Raw genomic sequence first — 23,199 nt, 5'->3', positions numbered from 1 at the left:
CCTAACATACAGGGAGGTGTCCCCAACATACAGAGAGATGTCCCCAATATACAGGGAGGTGTCCCCAACATACAGGGGGTGTCCCCAACATACAGGGAGGTGTCCCCAACATACAGGGAGGTGTCCCCAACATACAGAGAGGTGTCCCCAACATACAGGGGGGTGTCCCCAACATACAGAGAGGTGTCCCCAACATACAGGGAGGTGTCCCCAACATACAGGGAGGTGTCCCCAACATACAGGGAGGTGTCCCCAACATACAGGGAGGTGTCCCCAACATACAGGGAGGATCTTCTTCCTCCATTCAGACCTTGTGCATGCGTACTCCAGTGTATATTAATGATGATACTGAACCCGTTAAACGTCATTCACTCACTTTGGGACAGTGGTCAGATAATTAAATAGTAACGTATCTTGCTAAATGTACTTGATTAATAACTTCACGGGGAAATAGATTGTTAGAAATAAAATGACCCGAAGACGTACCTGTTTATTGTTTCTAAGGGTATTTCAGGACTACTTCTTGTCCTTCAAAGGTGTAACCCTGAACCGTCGCTAACAAATTAGTACGTTTTCATCTGTGGAAAGTTCGTGTCTCAAGTTCCAGTTAAAGGCTCCAGGTCCTTGCATCCAAGTTTTGAAACATTGCAGAGTGCAATATCAGTATTAGCACGAAGCGCCCATTCAATCCCCAAATCTTGGAAACATGCTGACGACGATGCAACAGTGATATGTAATGGCCGTCAAAAACCTGCTCCTGTGATTCAACTTCAGTGTCAGATTCTTTATCTTGTAAACTATATTTGACCTGGATATACTTCTGTTTCAGTCTAATTGTTTCAACCGTAACCCGAATGAGGCGTTTTCCCAGGCAGCCCGTGGTATTCTGCAGGAGAGTCTCAAGTAAGTGCACCACGAAATCACATAAGTTCTAACATTAAAAGGATATTAAAAATGTTTTAAAAGAACACCACCTAAGAATGACAATATTTCTACCGTATATACAATAGCATGTCTCTGCTATATATGCTGACACTAAAGATCCTGTAGTGGGGGAGGGTTTCCTCCTAGTGATATAACAAGCCGGGATAGGCGTGGTGGGTGGTGGGTGGTGGGTGTGGTGTCTGTGTGTGTGTAGTGCGTGTGTGTGTGGTGGGTGTGGGTTGGTGTGTGTGTGTGGTGAGTAGGGGTGTGTGTGTGTGGGTTTGTGTGTGTTGAGTAGGGGTGTGTGTGTGTGGGTTTGTGTGTGTGTGTGGTGAGTAGGGGTGTGTGTGTGTGGGTTTGTGTGTGTGTGGGTGGTGAGTAGGGGTGTGTGTGTGTGGGTTTGTGTGTGTGGTAAGGGGTGGGTGTGTGTGGGTTTGTGTGTGTGTGTGTGTGTGGTGAGTAGGGGTGGGTGTGTGTGGGTTTGGGTGTGTGTGTGTTGTGTGTGTGTGGTGGGTTGGGTTGGGTTTGGGGTGCCGGCTCCATTCCACAACTTTTCCCCACCGAAATAATTTTCACAAACACAGTGGGTTTAATTTTGAAACTAGGAAGGGAATATTTGTTTAACCAGGTAACAAAGCTGTTATTTCAACTATGCATGTTTGTTTTCGTCTCCAGGGTTAACATGGCAGTTTCTCAAGTCCCAGAGTTCAGAGAGGCATTCAAATGTCCATCAAATTCAAAAATGGTTGCGAAGAAGACGTGTACTATGTACTAGCGGTCTCCAGAGGACGAGAGACGCAGTTACCTCCCCTCGGTTAAGGCTGTTTTCAGTTCGCTCCGTTTGTAAATAATTCATCCATAACATGGACCCGATTTCTCAGCGACTTTTTTGTCAAGGGAGACAACTCTGAAAGGGAGATGATTCTACGTCAAAGTAGAGGTGTTGTATTGGTGGGGTTTGATTATATAGTGTTGGTGCAAGAGAACGTGATTAAATGTAATTAATCACCATACACAAAATGCGTAACATATAGTGGTCCTTCCACATGAGAAATGTGGGTGTTCTGTCATGGTAAATGTGTGTTTGCTAATATGGTATTCTAGGGACTTTTTCTGAGTCTTGCGTTCTTGATGTTCCTGAAACTTACACAACTTAGTGCTGTCTTCATTGAGAGTCGCGATGAACAGTGACACCCCGTAAATCAGGAAACCTGTACAAAGCACATTACAGTGAACAGTTCACTGGGAGCCTGGGAACAGTATTCCAGATTGACGGGGTGTCACTGTATTTCATTGTGGACATGTCCATTCCGTTATGAAAACGAGTTGTTTTCAAGTTACATCCATGCTGAACTTTCCCCATCGACAAATCTTAAGGGTATGTGTGTAAACTAGGTTACTCCACCTCCCGTGAATACATGCGATGCTTTGTGGCTATAGCCGCTATGTTCACCAGAGAATCAAGCCAAGGGGACCGAATCGAGCGACGTCTCAAACCAATGAACGCACAGTTTACATCGGTATTATTCTCAACCAATTAACGCTCAGATTACATCGGTAATATTCCCAACTAATGAACGCTCAGATTACATCTGCAATATTCTCAACCAATGAAAGCACAGACTACATCGGTTATATTTCTCGTGCTACTCTGAAACAGTCGTGTGGCCTCTACTCTACTCATTGCTTAAATATCAGGCAACGGTAGGGTTCGCACAACGTCCCTGCACGGAGTAGAGCTCATTTTACTTCCGCGAGTTACAAACGGTCTTAATTCATTACCTGACTGAAAATAGATACCCCTCCCTAATATACCGCAAGCGGTCGTATACATGTATTCACGGTTTAGGGAGGAACGTAGTGTATGCACAGACCCGTGAAGTACTGACGATATTTCCCGTTTAATGTTTAGCGTGATGGTAATCGAGGTATGAATGTTCGAGCTAGACGCTTCCGGGAGGCCTGAAGATACAGTCCACACACCGCATATCCATGACTGTTTTCAACACCCGATAAGTCGAGGGAGGAGGAGGAGCGAAGAAGTGATATTCGTGTTATGTGTAGTAATGTTTCGTTGACACAATTGTAAATACATACATTTATTTAGTTTTTAATAGAACTATTCTTTTACACAACGGATACATTTTGGTAAGAGATTAACACTTAATCATTCCATTTTTATGGTTAATAGTATAACAATTCACAGCATAAAACATGCTACTGTCCATAAAAACGTTATAAACTCATTGACCACAATTGAGCATATTGCTAAGTGTACAGTGATGGACAAAGGTAGATTTTATTGTGACTTCTGTATTGATAATGCAAAAGAGAAATTCTCATATTTCCTTTTATGCGTTGTTTCCTTGGTAAGGGTCCAACAGCACCGTATACAGTTGCTAAGAGACGTGTTGCGTAGCAACTGGATACGTTGCGTTTGGATTCCATCTTGCCACGTGTGTACAAACTGCTGTCTGTGATGTAAGGGCGCTCTTACAAAGGTAAAAGTTCGCGTCTACGTCATGTCTTCCACATTTACAATAAAATCTTTTTATATGAAACAGATCTACGGTGTTTTTCTTTCTTGGATGCCGCATTTTCAGCTGTGTTAGTTTAATAATTACAGCAACACCCATGGCTGTACCACCTCCGCACGACGGGTCATGGTTGTCTTTGGGCCTGTGTCTAGTGGCGTCTAGACGGTCGTAGGGCCTGTGTCTAGCGGCGTCTAGACGGTCGTAGGGCCTGTGTCTAGTGGGGTCTAGGCGGTCGCAGGGCATGTGTCTAGTGGCGTCTAGACGGTCGCAGGGCATGTGTGTAGTGGCGTCTAGACGGTCGTAGGGCCTGTGTCTAGTGGGGTCTAGACGGTCGTAGGGCCTGTGTCTAGTGGCGTCTAGACGGTCGTAGGGCCTGTGTGTAGTGGCGTCTAGACGGTCGTAGGGCATATGTGTAGTGGCGTCTAGACGGTCGTAGGGCATATGTGTAGTGGCGTCTAGACGGTCGTAGGGCCTGTGTGTAGTGGGGTCTAGACGGTCGTAGGGCATGTGTGTAGTGGGGTCTAGACGGTCGTAGGGCCTGTGAGTAGTGGGGTCTAGACGGTCGTAGGGCCTGTGTGTAGTGTGGTCTAGACGGTCGTAGGGCATGTGTGTAGTTAGGTCTAGACGGTCGTAGGGCCTGTGTGTGGTGGGGTCTAGACGGTCGTAGGGCATGTGTGTGGTGGGGTCTAGACGGTGGTAGGGCATGTGTGTCGTGGGGTCTAGACGGTCGTAGGGCATGTGTGTAGTGGGGTCTAGACGGTCGTAGGTCCTGTGTGAAGTGGGGGTCTAGACGGTTGTAGGGCATGTGTGTAGTGGGGTCTAGACGGTCGTAGGACGTGTCTAGTGGGGTCTAGACGGTCGTAGGGCATGTGTGTAGTGGGGTCTAGACGGTCGTAGGGCATGTGTGTAGTGGGGTCTAGATGGTCGCAGGGCATGTGTGTAGTGGGGTCTAGATGGTCGTAGGGCATGTGTGTAGTTGGGTCTAGACGGTCGTAGGGCCTGTGTGTAATGTGGTCTAGACGGTCGTAGGGCCTGTGTGTAGTGGGGTCTAGACGGTCATGGGCCTGTGTGTTGTGGGGTCTAGATGGTCATAGGGCATGTGTGTAGTTGGTTCTAGACGGTCGTAGGGCATGTGTGTAGTGGGGTCTAGACGGTCGTAGGGCCTGTGTGTGGTGGGGTCTAGACGGTCGTGGGGCCTGTGTGTGGTGGGGTCTAGACGGTCGTAGGGCCTGTGTGTAGTGTGGTCTAGACGGTCGTAGGGCATGTGTGTAGTAAGGTCTAGACGGTCGTAGGGCCTGTGTGTGGTGGGGTCTAGACGGTTGTAGGGCCTGTGTGGGGTGGGGTCTAGACGGTCGTAGGGCATGTGTGTAGTGGCGTCTAGACGGTCGTAGGGTATGTGGGTAGGCGGGTCTAGACGGTCGTAGGGCCTGTGTGTAGTGGGGTCTAGACGGTCGTAGGGCATGTGTGTAGTGGGGTCTAGACGGTCGTAGAGCCTGTGTGTAGTGGGGTCTAGATGGTCGTAGGGCCTGTGTCTAGTGGGGTCTAGACGGTCGTAGGGCCTGTGTCTAGTGGGGTCTAGGCGGTCGCAGGGCATGTGTCTAGTGGCGTCTAGACGGTCGCAGGGCATGTGTGTAGTGGCGTCTAGACGGTCGTAGGGCCTGTGTCTAGTGGGGTCTAGACGGTCGTAGGGCCTGTGTCTAGTGGCGTCTAGACGGTCGTAGGGCCTGTGTGTAGTGGCGTCTAGACGGTCGTAGGGCATATGTGTATAGCGTCTAGACGGTCGTAGGGCATATGTGTAGTGGCGTCTAGACGGTCGTAGGGCATGTATGTAGGCGGGTCTAGACGGTCGTAGGGCCTGTGTGTAGTGGGGTCTAGACGGTCGTAGGGCATGTGTGTAGTGGGGTCTAGACGGTCGTAGGGCCTGTGAGTAGTGGGGTCTAGACGGTCGTAGGGCCTGTGTGTAGTGTGGTCTAGACGGTCGTAGGGCATGTGTGTAGTTAGGTCTAGACGGTCGTAGGGCCTGTGTGTGGTGGGGTCTAGACGGTCGTAGGGCATGTGTGTGGTGGGGTCTAGACGGTCGTAGGGCATGTGTGTAGTAAGGTCTAGACGGTCGTAGGGCATGTGTGTAGTAAGGTCTAGACGGTCGTAGGGCCTGTGTGTAGTGTGGTCTAGACGGTCGTAGGGCATGTGTGTAGTAAGGTCTAGACGGTCGTAGGGCCTGTGTGTGGTGGGGTCTAGACGGTCGTAGGGCATGTGTGTGGTGGGGTCTAGACGGTCGTAGGGCATGTGTGTAGTGGCGTCTAGACGGTCGTAGGGTATGTGGGTAGGCGTGTCTAGACGGTCGTAGGGCCTGTGTGTAGTGGGGTCTAGACGGTCGTAGGGCATGTGTGTAGTGGGGTCTAGACGGTCGTAGAGCCTGTGTGTAGTGGGGTCTAGATGGTCGTAGGGCCTGTGTCTAGTGGGGTCTAGACGGTCGTAGGGCCTGTGTGTAGTGGGGTCAAGACAGTCGTAGGGCCTGTGTGGAGTGGCGTCTAGACGGTCGTAGAGCCTGTGTGTAGTGGCGTCTAGACGGTCGTAGGGTATGTGTGTAGCTGGGTCTAGACGGTCGTAGGGCCTGTGTGTAGTGGGGTCTAGACGGTCGTAGTGCCTGTGTGTAGTGGGGTCTAGACGGTCGTAGGGCATGTGTGTAGTGGGGGTCTAGACGGTCGTAGGGCATGTGTGTAGTGGGGTCTAGATAGTCGCAGGGCGTGTGTAGTGGGGTCTAGATGGTCGTAGGGCATGTGTGTAGTTGGGTCTAGACGGTCATAGGGCATGTGTGTAGTTGGGTCTAGACGGTCGTAGGGCCTGTGTGTAGTGGGGTCTAGACGGTCGTAGGGCCTCTGTGTAGTGTGGTCTAGACGGTCGTAGGGCCTGTGTGTAGTGGGGAGTAGACGGTCGTAGGGCCTGTGTGTAGCTGGGTCTAGACGGTCGTAGGGCTTTTGTGTAGTGGGGTCTAGACGGTCGTAGGGCATGTGTGTAGTGGGGTCTAGACGGTCGTAGGGCCTGTGTGTAGTGGGGTCTAGACGGTCGTAGGGCATGTGTGTAGTGGGGGTCTAGACGGTCGTAGGGCATGTGTGTAGTGGGGTCTAGACGGTCGTAGGGCATGTGTGTAGTGGGGTCTAGATGGTCGCAGGGCATGTGTGTAGTGGGGTCTAGATGGTCGTAGGGCCTGTGTGTAGTTGGGTCCAGACGGTCATAGGGCATGTGTGTAGTTGGGTCTAGACGGTCGTAGGGCCTGTGTGTAGTGTGGTCTAGATGGTCGTAGGGCCTGTGTGTAGTGGGGTCTAGACGGTCGTAGGGCCTGTGTGTAGTTGGGTCTAGACGGTCGTAGGGCCTGTGTGTAGTGGGGTCTAGACGGTCGTAGGGCATGTGTGTAGTGGGGGTCTAGACGGTCGTAGGGCATGTGTGTAGTGGGGTCTAGACGGTCGTAGGGCATGTGTGTAGTGGGGTCTAGATGGTCGCAGGGCGTGTGTGTAGTGGGGTCTAGATGGTCGTAGGGCATGTGTGTAGTTGGGTCTAGACGGTCATAGGGCATGTGTGTAGTTGGGTCTAGACGGTCGTAGGGCCTGTGTGTAGTGTGGTGTAGACGGTCGTAGGGCCTGTGTGTAGTGGGGTCTAGAGGGTCGTAGGGCCTGTGTGTAGTTGGGTCTAGACCGTCGTAGGGCATGTGTGTAGTGGGGTCTAGACGGTCGTAGGGCCTGTGTGTGGTGGGGTCTAGACGGTCGTAGGGCATGTGTGTAGTGGGGTCTAGATGGTCGCAGGGCATGTGTGTAGTTGGGTCTAGACGGTCGTAGGGCATGTGTGTAGTTAGGTCTAGACAGTCGTAGGGCCTGTGTGTGGTGGGGTCTAGACGGTCGTAGGGCATGTGTGTAGTGGGGTCTAGACGGTCGTAGGGCATGTGTGTAGTGGGGTCTAGACGGTCTTAGGGCCTGTGTGAAGAGGGGGTCTAGACGGTTGTAGGGCATGTGTGTAGTGGGGTCTAGACGGTCGTAGGACGTGTCTAGACGGTCGCAGGGACTGTCTAGACGGTTGTAGGGCATGTGTCTAACGGCGTCTAGACAGTCGGAGGGACTGTGTCTAGTGGGGTCTAGACGTAAATACTACCATGTGAGGATGTTGTTATATTGAATTTAGTTCAACAAAAAAACAAAGCAGTGTTGAGTGAACTGGTCCGAACCAAACGCCCATTTGAGGGACGAACCTACCGGCATTAATTCACAATATAAATATAATACGTCGAGTATCTTGTACTGTATATCTTTGTAAAAATGTGAGAGTAAATGCCTGGGTTATCCATACACATAAATGTAAGGTTATCCATAAGTGTTGCTTATCTGAGGCAGTTACGCAAAAATTGAACTATACACCAATGTGTAACCACAATTTGTCAAATTTACCTTCACACAGGCATGGCTAACCCCTACACAGGCGTGGCTTACCTTTACACAGGCGTGGCTTACCTTTACACAGGGGTGGCTTACTTGTACACAGGCATGGTTTATCTTTACACAGGCATGGCTTACTTGTACACAGGCATGGCTTATCTATACACAGGCGTGGCTTACCTTTACACAGGCATGGCTTACTTGTACACAGGCATGGCTTATCTATACACAGGCGTGGCTTACCTTTACACAGGCATGGCTTACTTGTACACAGGCATGGCTTATCTATACACAGGTGTGGCTTACCTTTACACAGGCATGGCTTACTTGTACACAGGCATGGCTTACCTTTACACAGGCATGGCTTACCTTTACACAGGCATGGCTTACTTGTACACAGGCATGGCTTATCTTTACACAGACGTGGCTTGGTTTTGTTTGTTTGTTGTTTAACGCCGCACTCAGCAATATTCCAGTTATGTGACGGCGGTCTATTAATAATCGAGTCTGGACCAGACAATCCAATGATTTACATCATGAGCATCGATCCACAAATGCGTGGCTTACCTTTACACATGCATGGCTTACCTTTACACAGGCGTGGCTTACTTGTACACTGATCACCACAGCTGTCCTAGAAAACCGCAATTTGTCGAATGATGTCTTCAGCAATGACGTATTATCATATACTTCAGAGTGAAAGATTTCCGATGTTGAGAAAATAATATTTTCATTGCAGTGACGAGCCCGTATATTCGTGTATTCTTTCGCTTCCAACAGCGGTCTCCTACTTTTCAAGAATAATTTTTTGTTAAAGTTAATATTGTATATAATCATGTCTAAATGTATGATAAAGAATTTTCGTAACCCTAAATATTTTTGGATACTTTTGTTTATATATTTTAAGATTTTGCAAACACGAAACTATTTTTAAAGTATTTTAAGCAAATACAAGGGGTGGTGAACCGTCCCTGTCTGTTAGGTAGGGAGAATTTAGGTTTCAAGGTTTTACATTTGTAATGAAATTATTTAATTTTTTGGTAGATAACTACACAAAAAGTATGTAATAAATAGGATATTCCGTGTAACTCGATGAGAGAAACATGATATTTCACTTGACAAATGAAATATCCTCTAAATATCATACAGGTTTCCACCATACCTGCTCTCCGCATGGCATTGAATATGTCGGTGTCAGAGTGAGCATTTTCACATCGACACCTTAATATTTCAAGGCACCACTTACTATATTTCACATCACCCTTTGCCCTATCCCCTGAAAATGTTGACAACCGGGGACTTGGTGCATTGATTATTGGCATGTAGGAGGTGTGTGATATGGGCATGGTGGAATGTGATGCAGAGTTGCCAGGAACTGACTAGGCTGAGCAGTTGGAGTGCACCCAGGGTATAGAATGGGCATGGGTACATGTCTGTTGGGCCAAGCCTCAAATGGTGCCCCAGTCGGACATGGAATGACACGCGACTGCTGTGAGTAATTTGTTGATGAACCCTGGGGTTGGTTATAGTTGAAGAGTGGCCCATGGGACCTAGACAAAGATTCAGCAATTCTGTCCTAGGACTAGGGTCCTGTTGGGGTATTGTCCGCTGGGAAGGCTCCATGGGTGACCATATATCAGGCAACAAAGGAGACCCCAGAGGTGAATGTGCTAGCAGGTATGACAGCCCAGGTGTGTATGGAGGGGCAACAACCCTTTGGCTATCTACAGGAGGTGGAGGCACATGCGTATCTCAAACAATGTATCTCCTGACCCAACATCAGCTACATGGGTGATCTGAGGCGGGTGTGGATTAGCGGGAGACGGGAGAGTAAACTAGTACGGACTAAGGGATCAAGCTGATGGATGAAATCCACAACCTGATCAACCTGTGATCTAACATCACTGACTGACTGAGCCATGATGTGTACAATATACAAGTATGACAAACTTCCTAAAAGGCAACAAGGATCCTATAAGTTGGGATCCAACAACAATATTATGAACCGAGGCGATCGCAAAGTGCCAAAACTCCTAAGTATTAGTGAACCAAGTGCAGGGCTCCTACAAAAGCAAGGATACAGGATGGACTATGGTGTGATATGGGTAGACTTACAACTGAGGGGAACTAACCACTACCCCAGGTAAGCAGCAAAGTTCAAAAGCAATGCAAGTAGCCAAACACAACAGTCAGGATGTGGTCACCTGAAGAACGACGAATGCATGTATTGAGGTCAGGTAAAATGAAACACTAGCCAGATGATGCCATTGGAAGTGAAATCATCCAGGAAGCAACGATGACAATGATGAAGCCTATAATGGGATATGGTATATAATGAAATGAAGCAACAACAATTCAAAATACTTATGGTAAACATGTTAGTGGTTTGCTGGAGAGAGATATGTCCACACAGAAGGAAAGACAGCATGCACAGCATGCACAAAGAAGTATTGAGGATAGAGTCTGCGCAGGTAAAGTAAGAAGGTTATCAGTGCAAATATCAAAAGTACTGACTGAAAATATATCAAGTAAAAAATAAACTTTGGATTTTGAAATTGAACTGTTTAAGTTAAATGTTAAATAATTTGAAATATAAATTTGGAATCAAAGTCAAATAATTACCAGCTACAATTAATATTAACCTGAAATTTTTATCAGTGGTGAAATTTTGAATATAATGAACTCCAATTAAATTTTCGGAATAAATAAACACAAATAGAAATATACAATGTGCATCACAAATAATGTCTTGATATTCAGGCTCAAAAGTCAACTGTATAAGTCCTGATTTTGTGAAGCCCAAAAATCACAAGTTAAAAGGTCTTTACACTTCACAAAACAGTATGATGAATGAACTATTCATCCACGAAGGTGTACAAGATGTCCTTGGAAACTGCATGAACTCTGGAAATGAATTGCCATCTGATGACTGATGAACTGCCTCTTCTCAGTGTGCAAGTGATGATGCTGATGAAACTAGCAGCCCCACGTTGGGCGCCATTTTGTGGCCGGGCGTGGTGTGATGTGTCCAGCCACTGGGCTGCTAGTTATAACATGAGGCACTTGTTGGATGATGATGATGTTTATTCATGTTATCAGATGATGGGAGGGAAGCTTGAAAGAAGAGTCCTCCCTCTCTAAAGAGTACATGCAGAAAATATAATTTAATTTAAGCCAAAAGGAAAAACACTATAATTTATAAGGGTAAGTGGGGTAGCACATGGTTGAAGCACATGTTTCAGGAGTATTGGGTCAGGTAATAGCTCTGCCAAGAAGTGACAGAAACTTCTCAAATCGTCTTTGTCTCACACTGACCACGTCGGTTGTATATACACCTTCAGTAGATCGTTTTCCAATATCACTTACACCTTTGGCGCGCAAAATCAAATCCGACTTCATCCTTGAAACGTATTCGTATTGTGCCTTCCCATTTATATGCTCTTCTCTTGGCACCATTTTAAACCGAAAACATCGCTGGAGGTTGCCTTGATAAAGGGAGATAATACACAAAAGGGGAGATAAGAACTTATAGGACTATTCAGAGCTCTTTCTGAATCGCTTGTTTGTTGAAATATTCACTCAGAAATATTCCAGCTAAATGACGGCTGTCCGACAATCCAGTGATCGATATTTTGATCCACGCTATTGGGATACAATGCCACACAATCAAGTCCTGTAGCCTGACCACATGATCAGTTTGTTCGCCTCTTACAACCAACACAGATAACTTTTTTGGAGCTATTCTAACAAGGATCCTCACAGATCATCATACCCAATGGTGTGGACTGTTGCTCAGATCATCATACCCAATGGTGTGGACTGTTGCTCAGAACATCAATCACTGGACTGACTGGTCCTGACTCGTTATTTACAGGCTGCCAAGTGTGGCATTAAGCCACCACACACACGCACGCACGCACACACAGAGTGCTTGAAATAGAAGCAACAAATGCCATATTCTAAGACTTTATTTTTCCCATTCTGTTTCCTTTTAGTATTTACAAAACTTCTCTCCTTGCCTCCGTATGTACACTGACAATATATACAGAGATACGCACTGTACACCACTGTACAACCAAAGTACAACCAATGTACACCACTGTACAACCAATGTACAACCAATGTACAACCAATGTACAACCAAAGTACAACCAATGTACAACCAAAGTACAACACACTAATGATGACCCACACAGGTACAAATGTTCCACATGATATACAATGTAGATAATCTGGCTAGTAACAAAACAAGTATGCAACATGTACAATGACCACTACTCATCCCCCAAACAGGGCATCTCATCACTAACCTCATTCCCCCAACTGGGGCATCTCATTATCACTACCCTCATCCCCTTCAATGGGACATCTCATTATCAATAGCCTCATCCCCTTAAATGGGACATCTCATTATCAATAGCCTCATCCCCCACTGGGGCATCTCATTATCACTACCCTCATCCCCCCACTGGGGCATCTCATTATCACTACCCTCATCCCCCCACTGGGGCATCTCATTATCACTACCCTCATCCCCCAGTGGGGCATCTCGTTATCACTACCCCCTCCTCACCATGTTCAGACAGCTTGGGGCTGTATAAGGACTGTGTAAGGACTGCGTAAGGGCTGCATAAGGGCTGCATAAGGACTGTATAAGGACTGTGTAAGGGCTGTATAAGGGCTGCATAAGGACTGTGTAAGGACTGCATAAGGACTGTGTAAGGGCTGTATAAGGACTATGTAAGGACTGCATAAGGACTGCGTAAGGGCTGTATAAGGACTGTGTAAGGACTGCATAAGGACTATGTAAGGGCTGTATAAGGACTATGTAAGGACTGCATAAGGACTGTGTAAGGGCTGTATATGGACTGTGTAAGGGCTGTATAAGGACTATGTAAGGACTGCATAAGGACTGTGTAAGGGCTGTATAAGGACTGTGTAAGGACTGCATAAGGACTGCGTAAGGGCTGCATAAGGACTGTATAAGGACTGTGTAAGGACTGTGTAAGGGCTGTATAAGGACTGTATAAGGACTGTGTAAGGGCTGTATAAGGACTGTGTAAGGACTGTGTAAGGACTGTGTAAGGGCTGTATAAGGACTGTATAAGGACTGTGTAAGGGCTGTATAAGGACTGTGTAAGGACTGTGTAAGGACTGTGTAAGGGCTGCGTAAGGACTGTGTAAGGACTGTATAAGGACTGTGTAAGGGCTGTATAAGGACTGTGTAAGGACTGTGTAAGGACTATGTAAGGACTGTGTAAGGACTGCATAAGGACTGTGTAAGGACTATGTAAGGGCTGTATAAGGATTGTGTAAGGACTGTGTAAGGGCTGTATAAGGACTGCATAAGGACTGTGTAAGGACTGCGTAAGGACTGCATAAGGACTGTATAAGGACTGTATAAGGACTGTGTAAGGACTGTGTAAGGGCTGTATAAGTCATTTTATTACCAGCAACAGAAATTAACCTGGGCTATTAACAATGATAACTACTCAGGCTGTTGTTATCTCATGCTATCAAATGATTGCATAAAACTGAACTAACTAGTCCACACAAACAGGTCCATAGCAACAATCTTGTCAGTGAGGGCCATCTAAAACATGGACAACTTTACACAAAAAGATCAAAATTAAATATTATATATACATGATAGTGTGTCTCAAGTATGCCTCGATATTGAGTGATGTAACAACGGCCCAAACTAATTTTCCTGACTCGGAAGAAATGTAGTAATATTTGCTGGTGACACCTAACGCTGGGACCTGGTAGTTTCACTGTCTGACAGTGTTACAGAGGAGGCTGGAAGACTGCTGACCTCCATCAATGGGCCATAATGTACTAGGGAGCATCCTGGCTTCAAGGCCTGACACAGTGACACAGTCGGAGGAAAGTTAACTGATTACAAAGCAAATTTTTCTCAGCAGGCAGCAGGCTTCTGCACCACTTTGTTCCAGTATTATTACAAGGACAACTGACGAATAATAATAATAATAATAATAATAAAACCAAAAAACAACAACAAATAACAAATTTATATCGTGCCTAACATCTATCAGTTATGAATTTAGGGCATAGTTGTTGGGGAAAAGCGAAATATGTATATAAAAAAATGTTCTAATAAAATGACGAGAATGAAGAATATTTTGAACGTGTCCCTAAGTACCAGATGTTATATTCCAAATAAACTGAATCCTTTATAGATCATTTAATCAAACTATCAACCAAGAAGCTGAGGGAAGACTTCCACAGTTCAGTGGATGACTTTGTTACCAGTGTCTGTTGTAAGACATTGTTTCAGAGTGAATCTGAAAATCTTGAGGTACTATGAGCCTGGTGTCCATTTCCTGTTGTATTGCTGACCTTGTAATTGTACCATGTTTGAAACTGAGACACTGTGTTATGGGGGTAATCTTACACTTACCGCTAGGAGAGATAGCAGACAAACAACGAAGTGTTTGCACGACTTGAGTCAAACATGCTACGACTGCCAATTGGCCAGGATGTAGTCTCCTATTAATATTCTCAAAATCCCCAAAGAAGCAAGAAAAAACGAACTTGTGTCTGATCATGAACCCACATAGCAGAGCTGTACAGGACGCCACACAACAAGAAACATGTGACAATGTTGTCAGTCTGCAACAATACTGCCACAGTCTCATCCCGCGCCTGTCGATGCCACACTTTCATCCTGCCGTTACCTTGGATACCAAGTAATAGGCAAGGAAGAAAAGTGACACGATGCCAATGATGATGTAGCACATGACTTTCCTGTTGCCCTTGCCGGAGTTCACCATGTTGGAGATGCGGGTCACGCTGCCGGACAACAGGCCCTGCGTGCTGCCAAAGTCGTCGTGCTGCCCAAAGGGAAGGAAGGAGATTGTTATAGAATCCGTACAATAATTGGCTAAAATGTCAGTTAAACAGATGTTAATATAGGGAATCACCTGGGAGGACTGATTTGTGAGGAATGAATTAATCAGAGATTTGCTGGAGACCTAGGAAGTAGGATATTTTCATGATCCTTTTTTTCTAATACATGTTCATATCATTACAAAGTTTGGTAAGATGGTACATTGTGCATAATAATAAGTCATAGCCTAGAATTTCAACTCATATGAAAACCCAACAGGGGACTGGTCATGGGTGTCCAAGGCTGGCGACATCAGCAGAGGAAGCCGTGTAAAGGAGATTCAGCCAACATTTGATCTTACCATTCCATCAATGTATCGGTTGGAGTCGCGAGATTCTGTCTCCAGATCAAGAGCAATCTGAAACATGATGACACATTATGATCCGGTCATGGTAATATCTGACACACCCGTGAAGATCCGGGGTAGAATGGGTCTTCAGCAACCCACTCTTGCCGTAAAATGAGTCCATGCATGTCGTAAGAGGCAACTAATGGGATCAGGTGATCAGGCTCGCTGACTTGGTTGATGCATGTCCTCATATCACAATTGCGTGGAACGATGCTCATGGTATCAATCACTGGATTGTCTGGTCCTGACTTGATTATTTACAGTCCGCCGTCATATAGCTGGAATATTGCTGAGTGCGGCGTTAAAGTTACTTAAACTGAAAACAAAACAATATCTGACACCGCATCATCTGGTCACCAGCCACAAGACATTCAGGGGAGACAATCACCAACATCACCAATCTGCATCAGAACATATCAGAAAAGTGCCTGGTATTCATCAAAGAGATATTATTAACATGTTCTCCAGGTTCAAATGCTAATCAGACTTTCCACTCTAGATTTTACAATCAAGCTTAAGTTAACATCACCATGTTTTGTTTGTTTGTTTGTTGTTTAACTCCACACACAGCAATTCCAGCGATATGATGGCGGCCTGTAAATAATCGACTCTGGACCAGACAATCTCGTGATTAACATCATGACCACGGATTTATGCAATTGTGATACAATGACATGCATCAAGTAAGTCCACGAACCAGACTACCTGATCCTGTTAGTTGTCACTTATGACAAGCATAGTCACTTATTACGTCAAGCATGGGTTGCTGAAGACCTATTCTACCCCGGATCTTACATCATTATGATCATGATGATGATAAGTATACACTCAAGCTTACCATACATACCTGGTGACGGTGTTGAAACTGGGGTCAAGGAGATTTTCTGCTACAATATTTGCATCTAGGGGATCCCTAACTGAATAACTTTTACCATTGTATGACAAGGACTCCTTGAAGATCATGGGTAATTTCTACCCCCTCGACAACAAATAGCATGCCTCAAACATGGGATGTGATCTGCATGAATCAAGCAGGGACTTGTAACACCATCAGGTATTTAGTTGGCATTCTCAGACATGTCAGTCCAACTGCAGTCTTTGGAAAATGTTCATAAAATGTCCCGAATTTGAACCAAACATTCACAATTTATGTCTGATGTCAACAATTCATAAAACCAGTACATTACTCCAAGTATTATTCCTTAGAAAATCAAAATGGTTGTCATGTCAGCAAGCCGGGTATATGATGAAATCAGTGAACTTGTATTTCACTGCCTTTACTAACAATAACAGCACAAAAAAATAAATAAAAGCTTTCATACTTATTTTCAAATAATTGTATTGAATTATTAGGAAATTTTAAGCTACAAAGTCCCAAATTATATAAGATTCTCTTTAGCATCCCCAGATACATCTCTGAGACTGAAACAAAGAGCTCTGTGTGCATCCGTTGACAGACAACTGTGTGAACCCTGCACCATCAGATGACTTTTGTACCAGGTGGTTCATGTCAAGGCCACACTTATATTATTGTATAGTTTACAAATTGTTGCCAACCTATCAGTTTGGGTTGGAACTGTGAAGATCCAGGGTAGAATATGTCTTCAGCAACCCATGCTTGCCGTAAAAGGCGACTAAAGGGATCAGGTGGTCAGGCTTGCTGACTTGGTTGATACATGTCATCGTAGCCCAATCGTTTAGATTAATGCCTACGATGTCAATCACTGGATTGTCTGGTCCTGACACAATTATTTACAAACTGCTGTCATATAGCTGGAATATTGCTGAGTGCGGCGTTAACCGACCAACAAAGAAAACAAAAAATAAACCTGTAAAGCAGAATACTATTTTTATTTTATTCGCATGAACATGATGAAGTTGTTTGGTTCTTGGGCTGTCTGAGAACGGCAAGATCCACTCACCCCCTTCAACCTGGAGATCTTCCCTGCCAAGCCGTCCACTCTCTGCTGGTTCTCATGGTCAAGAATCTCCTCCGTCTTGCCTGAAACCACACAGAAAATACTGTCACAGACACTGAAAAATGATACACGATTTATTACGGTTGTAATGATTGATTAATAAATCACAACATCCTAGTCTTGGTAAAACACAGTACACACCTTACCATCACTGACCTACTATTTATACTCATTCATCAGTCTGCCACTATAGCCACAAGTCTGACGCCTGAGTCCAGTAAACTTTTGTTTGGTCTTGTAAAATCAGCTGATAAATGCCAGTAAAATCTTCTAAAAATGATGCTGAAAGCCAATGTTTGGCAAGAGGACTCAAAAGGTTTGGGCATAGACTTGTTCATGATTATGAATATAGACACAATCACATCATGTGGAAATGTCCATATTTCTATATTGTGAGAACCCCTGTCGTCAACAAGCAGAGTTGGCTGTGATCTGTCCATTTGACAACAAGAACCATGACTAAGCCACTGCCTGCCTCTAACATTAATAAGTAAATGGTGTCCAATCAACAGAAGTCTTAGAGAGTCTTATGTCGTTGTCAACCATATTTCTATGTAACAATTTATTGGAGAGAATAGGGTTTTACGCCGCTTTAAGCAATATTCCCTCAATATGACGGTGGACAATCTATTGGAAGCGTCATGCCATGTTATTAGGGACATGTATTGTTCAGTCCCTGCTCTTGTAACTGCCCTTTGTACCTGAGCATGGCCATCATCAGAAGAAGGGAATACCCCCCCCGCCCCCCCCTCATTGTTAAACTCCCTTTACTACTCTTGCACATCCTTATCTTTACACAAATAATGTCATCTGAAATAAATAATAACCTATGTAACAGATAAGGACTGGCACAGTACATGACATACACAAGTTTACTAAGCCCTTTCCCTAATAGATGAAAAGTTCGCGAAAATGACACAGCTTGTCTTGAAACATACGAAACCGCCACTGATGTTTTGCATATTTGTGGTTACTGACACCAAAAGACTATTTCTGGTTGTTTTTTAACACAACACATTCTGCAGCTCAACAATACTGCAACCAGTCATTGTCTGCCTGTATACTGTTGAGCCTGAATCAAATAAACCAGAGATTAATATTAGGAGCAAGCCCCACGCCATCTGGAGTACAATGGTATGCGATCAATCAAGTCACTGAGTCTGATAATTTATCCCATCAATCGCATCGATTGACAAGTATAGGTTAGAACCTGATTCAACCTGGAATTCCCATGCGTGACTTGGATACAGTTCCGCTCATGACCTCTTTTTCAAATTTTATCCCTTACTAGCCCTACCCTATGCCTTAAATATATATCCCCATGTAACATGATTTTCATCATCACCTCTTTTCGAGCCTCTAAACGATACGTAACTATGCGCTTTAAGACGTAATCAAGGTAGACACTTCAAAGCTCACGGAAGACATGAAAGTGTTTGCCACTTGTTGCTTAAGTTATGTTACGTATTAAGCTACACGAGGTAGGATATTCAAGAATTAATGAAAACATTCCTCAAAACTTACTATTTTCACTGATGCACATTTGAATGAAACTTGATCTGAAAATAATTTTGCATCAGAACAATTGTATGCACTGAGGCATTGTCATGGGGGTACGACGCCAGGACACCACTGACCAGTACCAGGCCCTGAAAATGCTTTCATGGAGGTCTTAAGTTATATCAATTATGTGATCATAGGATTGACATTTATGGCTAGAAAATGTAGCAACTGCTAAAGTTCCAGTATCAGCTGTTGTTTGTAAACTTCCTGTCTGTAATGCCATGGATTGATCATGTGCAACTATTTTTAACTTGACTGTCATGGAGGGGCTCGAATTCAGGTGACAGTAACAGTTGACAGTAACAGACGACAGCTATTGTCTCGTCGCGCTTGGCGAGATATTATCAAGATTAAATTGACAAAATGTAGTCATTTGAATATCCAATTGTAAACAGAAATAAATGTTCTCAAAGGTAAGACTTAGTTTGTTATCAGACATGAATTGAGAAAACACAGTACGCGAGGATATATTGTTCCACGTCATATTTAACTTATATTGTAAGTATAACATAATTATTTTTAATTCTTCTAGTCAGGGGTTATGTTTAATAAACATGTCGAGGAAGGGGTTACGGGGGAGGTTTTACAGGTTACTCTGCATGACACTGTCGATGAGGAGATTTTGAGAATGACACCAGTGTCTACTGTGACAGGCTGTCAACACGTCAAGCCCATTTCATCGTCACTCCGGTTGAAAAGAAAGAGGACTGTCTACAAGAAATCTCACGACCACATGCCCTTTATAGCTATTGATAGTTTAGTGCGGAGAAGTGATCAAAGTAAACAAAAATCATAAACAAACCGTTTCTGTTGCTTCTCCAATCTGCCATGTTGTCAACCAAGGGAGCATTCATTATATACCGGAAGTTAGCATACGGTTTCTCTAAAACTAGAGTTTTTGTTAACACGAAATAGGGGTTTAACGCTAGCCTATGTATACATATCTAAATATTCTTGAATCAAACACACAGCATACTCCCTTTGTAATAATTCCCGACAAAAGATATAAATTCAAGTTGATCGCGTCTCAATACTGAGAAAATTTGAACAATATTTAGGAAATGGTAATTCATTATGGTAAGGGGGAGTGGGGTGTTATAGTCATGGAAAAAAGTGACATGCATTTAGGGGTGAGGGATGGGGTGTGGGTCAATAAAACATGATACATAATAGATTACCAGTTCCTAGCCATAGGCCTACAACAGTGAGCAGCCTAGACATTTAGTCCCTGAAATAAAGATACCTTTTTATTAAAGAATATATATCTACAAAACAAAACAAATAAGATCCAAATGGGGCTCTGAACAATGTTTAATTTCAGCAGAGACCATATTTATGTCTCTGATTTCAGCATTAATTTAATGCCTAGAGCTGAGGCAATCTTGACTTGCCCAATAATTCTAGACTGGAGTAGGACTCCTTATTTTTATTTATTCTCTGGGGTCGGGGAGAAAGACTACGAGCAACCTTACACAGAGCGTATATTTGTAACATTAAAGGGGCACTAATCTCTGGCTTCTTCTCGGCTGTCTTTTACTGCCCGCAAAGGCTCACTAGCTGCCGTGAGTAGATTTGACCGCTAACGCAACTGAGCGTAACAAGAGACTGGTCTACCGTGTACAAGGACAGGGTAAATAGGTTAGGTTATTTGTTGTTTAACGCCGTACCCGCGAGTAGATTTGACCGCTAACGCAACTGAGCGTAACAAGAGACTGGTCTACCGTGTACAAGGACAGGGTAAATAGGTTAGGTTATTTGTTGTTTAACGCCGTACTCGCAATATTCCAGCTATATGACAGCGTTCTGTAAATAATCGACTCTGAGTTGGTTGGCTGGTTTGTTGTTTAACGCCGCACTCAGCAATATTCCAGCTATATGACGGCGATCTGTAAATAATCGAGTCAGGACCAGACAATCCAGTGATTAATATCATGAGCATCGATCCACGCAATTGGGATTGATGACATGCATCAACCAAGTCAGCGAGCCTGACCACCCGACCCCGTTAGTCGACAAGCATAGTCACTTTTTACGGCAAGCATGGGTTTTGAAGACCTTTTCTTTCCCATCTTCCCGAGGCAAGGGAGTTTACTGACTATAAAAGTCCAGTTCCCTTGCCGAACTAGGCGGGTATTATTGAGTTACATTTTGGCTGGACTAACGAGTCTATGCATAGTCCAATCAAAATCGCGCAACGAAATCGAAATCCGGTTCCTAAACTGTCGTGCAGATTTCGGTCGAGTGCATGATTTGCAAAGCAATTGCACCGACAACTCGTTGTCAACAGATATTTTCCAAACCTTTTCATGTTTTTAATCAAGGTGCTCGCGTGATTTGATGTACTTCGCGTTGTAAGACCCGTTTTATCACGATATAGATCTTGCTGATCGATCAGATCGTCTTGACTGGGCGCCGCCATTTTGTTTGAAACAAACGCAAGTGATGGAATCGGACCGGTCCACAGGAGAGGCTTAGAAGGGACATAACCGGTAATAGCCACTGGTGGCGCTACGATCGAGCCCAGGATTTCCAGCCAAGTTCGGCAAGGGTGGAAACTGGACTTTTAAAGTTAGTTAACTCTCTTGCCTCGGGAAGATGATTCTTCCCCGGAATCTTTCTATGGTCGAATCGACTCTAGGCCAGCGATTTCAGTGATTGACATCATGAGCATCGAACCACGCAATTGGGATACGATGACATGCATCAACCAAGTCAGCGAACCTTGAGGCAAAATCTATACGCATTTCTGAACACTGACTGGTTACCTGTGATCTATGAAGATTTCAATATTACAAAGAGAGCATGTTAATTAATTTCTTCAACCGAAAACAACACAGACAAAAAGAAAGCTGGACGTTCACCGGATGTCGTTATTTAGCAAAAACCCCAATTGTTACAGTTAAAAAAAAAGTATCCCTGCAGTGAAAGCATTTTCGGGTTTCGGATTGCGTGGATAGTACGATTATTTGTCGTAATTAATTTAATGCTCTTAATGAAGTTCTTACAGGTATAATTAGCGGTAGCATCACTCAGGATACCTGGCAAAGGTTCCCATTTGGCATTTCTTGTATCTGAGGTAATTATTGAATCTAAATTCAGGTTTGAAGTGGGGTGAAATGTATGTCATATGCACGTGACAGCGAAGCAAGAGAGGAATGATCAGGTGGTTTCAAAAACAAACAAACATCCATCAAATGATTAACCGAAAATACGTTCATTGATTAATCACTGTTATCTTGCACAGTGGATTTGTCAAAAGTAAGTGTATAAATGTGTATGTTTACTTAAGCAGACGGAATACACCCATATCTGGGCGTTAAGTGTAATGATGTATGATGTAAAAACATACTTTGAGACCGTCGTGGAGATTGCAGGAAGCATTCGTATAATATATACTACCTTCCACAAGCTGTGACGGCAGACGACAGATCCTGTCGGTGTTCACCGCGACTGTCGTGAATAGCTTCCTTCACACGGTCTTGTGGGATATTTGCCCATATATGGAAATTTGCCCATCGCTGAGGTGATTGGTACAGTCGTAGTGCTAAGGTTGCTTGGGAGAACGGCACCCAGGTCTTAGCGCTGACGTGATTGGTACAGTCGTAGTGCTAAGGTTGCTTGGGAGAACGGCACCCAGGTCTTAGCGCTGACGTGATTGGTACAGTCGTAGTGCTAAGGTTGCTTGGGAGAACGGCACCCAGGTCTTAGCGCTGACGTGATTGGTACAGTCGTAGTGCTAAGGTTGCTTGGGAGAACGGCACCCAGGTCTTAGCGCTGACGTGATTGGTACAGTCGTAGTGCTAAGGTTGCTTGGGAGAACGGCCTCCAGGTCTTAGCGCTGAGGTGATTGGTACAGTCGTGAGCTAAGGTTGCTTGGGAGAACGGCTTCCAGGTCTTAGCGCTGAGGTGATTGGTACAGTCGTGAGCTAAGGTTGCTTGGGAGAACGGCACACAGGTCTTAGCGCTGAGGTGATTGGTACAGTCGTGAGCTAAGGTTGCTTGGGAGAACGGCAACCAGGTCTTAGCGCTGAGGTGATTGGTACAGTACTCTCCTACTTACACACCACATACAGTCGGTGAGCTAAGGTCGCGTGGTAGAAGGTCGTGACGTTGAGTGTGACGTGGAGCTGAGGTCGCGTGGTAGAAGGTCGTGACGTTGAGTGTGACGTGGAGCTGAGGTCGCGTGGTAGAAGGTCGTGACGTTGTTTGTGACTTGGAGCTGAGGTCGCTTGGTAGAAGGTCGTGACGTTGAGTGTAACGTGGAGCTGAGGTCGCGTGGTAGAAGGTCGTGACGTTGTTTGTGACTTGGAGCTGAGGTCGCTTGGTAGAACGTCGTGACGTTGTGTGTGACGTGGAGCTGAGGTCGCGTGGTAGAACGTCGTGACTCTGTTTGTGACGTGGAGCTGAGGTCGCGTGGTAGAACGTCGTGACGTTGTGTGTGACGTGGAGCTGAGGTCGCGTGGTAGAAGGTCGTGACGTTGAGTGTGACGTGAAACTAACAAAGAAGCAATAA

General features: G+C 44.9%; 2 protein-coding genes across 2 annotated transcripts in view; one reads left to right on the top strand and one right to left on the bottom strand.

The window, feature by feature from the left end:
• LOC124116837 (endothelin-converting enzyme 1-like) overlaps window positions 1–3,489 on the top strand; it is a 42,055-nt gene extending 38,566 nt beyond the window's left edge. The window contains exons 13-14 of the mRNA XM_048385808.1: window positions 830–903; window positions 1,600–3,489. Coding sequence (XP_048241765.1) covers window positions 830–903; window positions 1,600–1,699 — 174 coding nt within the window. The 3' untranslated portion in view covers window positions 1,700–3,489. The remainder of the gene's footprint in view (window positions 1–829; window positions 904–1,599) is intronic.
• An 8,348-nt stretch (window positions 3,490–11,837) lies between these two features.
• Window positions 11,838–19,561, bottom strand: LOC124116836 (BET1-like protein). The gene is made up of 4 exons (XM_046478375.2): window positions 19,489–19,561; window positions 17,067–17,146; window positions 15,097–15,153; window positions 11,838–14,739 (listed from the first exon to the last, which is right to left on the bottom strand). The coding sequence occupies exons 1-4, from the start codon at window positions 19,538–19,540 to the stop codon at window positions 14,569–14,571; spliced, it is 360 nt and encodes a 119-aa protein (XP_046334331.1). The 5' UTR covers window positions 19,541–19,561; the 3' UTR covers window positions 11,838–14,568.
• Window positions 19,562–23,199: the final 3,638 nt, after the last annotated feature.

The sequence above is a fragment of the Haliotis rufescens genome, unplaced genomic scaffold (assembly GCF_023055435.1).
Source record: "Haliotis rufescens isolate VD_foot unplaced genomic scaffold, xgHalRufe1.0.p SCAF_6, whole genome shotgun sequence".
NCBI classification, from domain to species: Eukaryota; Metazoa; Mollusca; class Gastropoda; order Lepetellida; family Haliotidae; genus Haliotis; species Haliotis rufescens.
This window is presented reverse-complemented; position numbering and strand designations above follow the sequence as displayed.

What these genes read in the sequence shown, in the direction of transcription:
- LOC124116836 (XM_046478375.2), bottom strand. Translation starts at nt 19,540, where the DNA reads ATGAATGCTCCCTTGGTTGACAACATGGCAGATTGGAGAAGCAACAGA. An exon ending in TTGGAGAAGCAACAGAAACG is followed by an intron (nt 17,147 to 19,488) that starts GTTTGTTTATGA and finishes GTGTGGTTTCAG; the next exon opens with GCAAGACGGAGGAGATTCTT. An exon ending in ACCGATACATTGATGGAATG is followed by an intron (nt 14,740 to 15,096) that starts GTAAGATCAAAT and finishes CCCTTTGGGCAG; the next exon opens with CACGACGACTTTGGCAGCAC.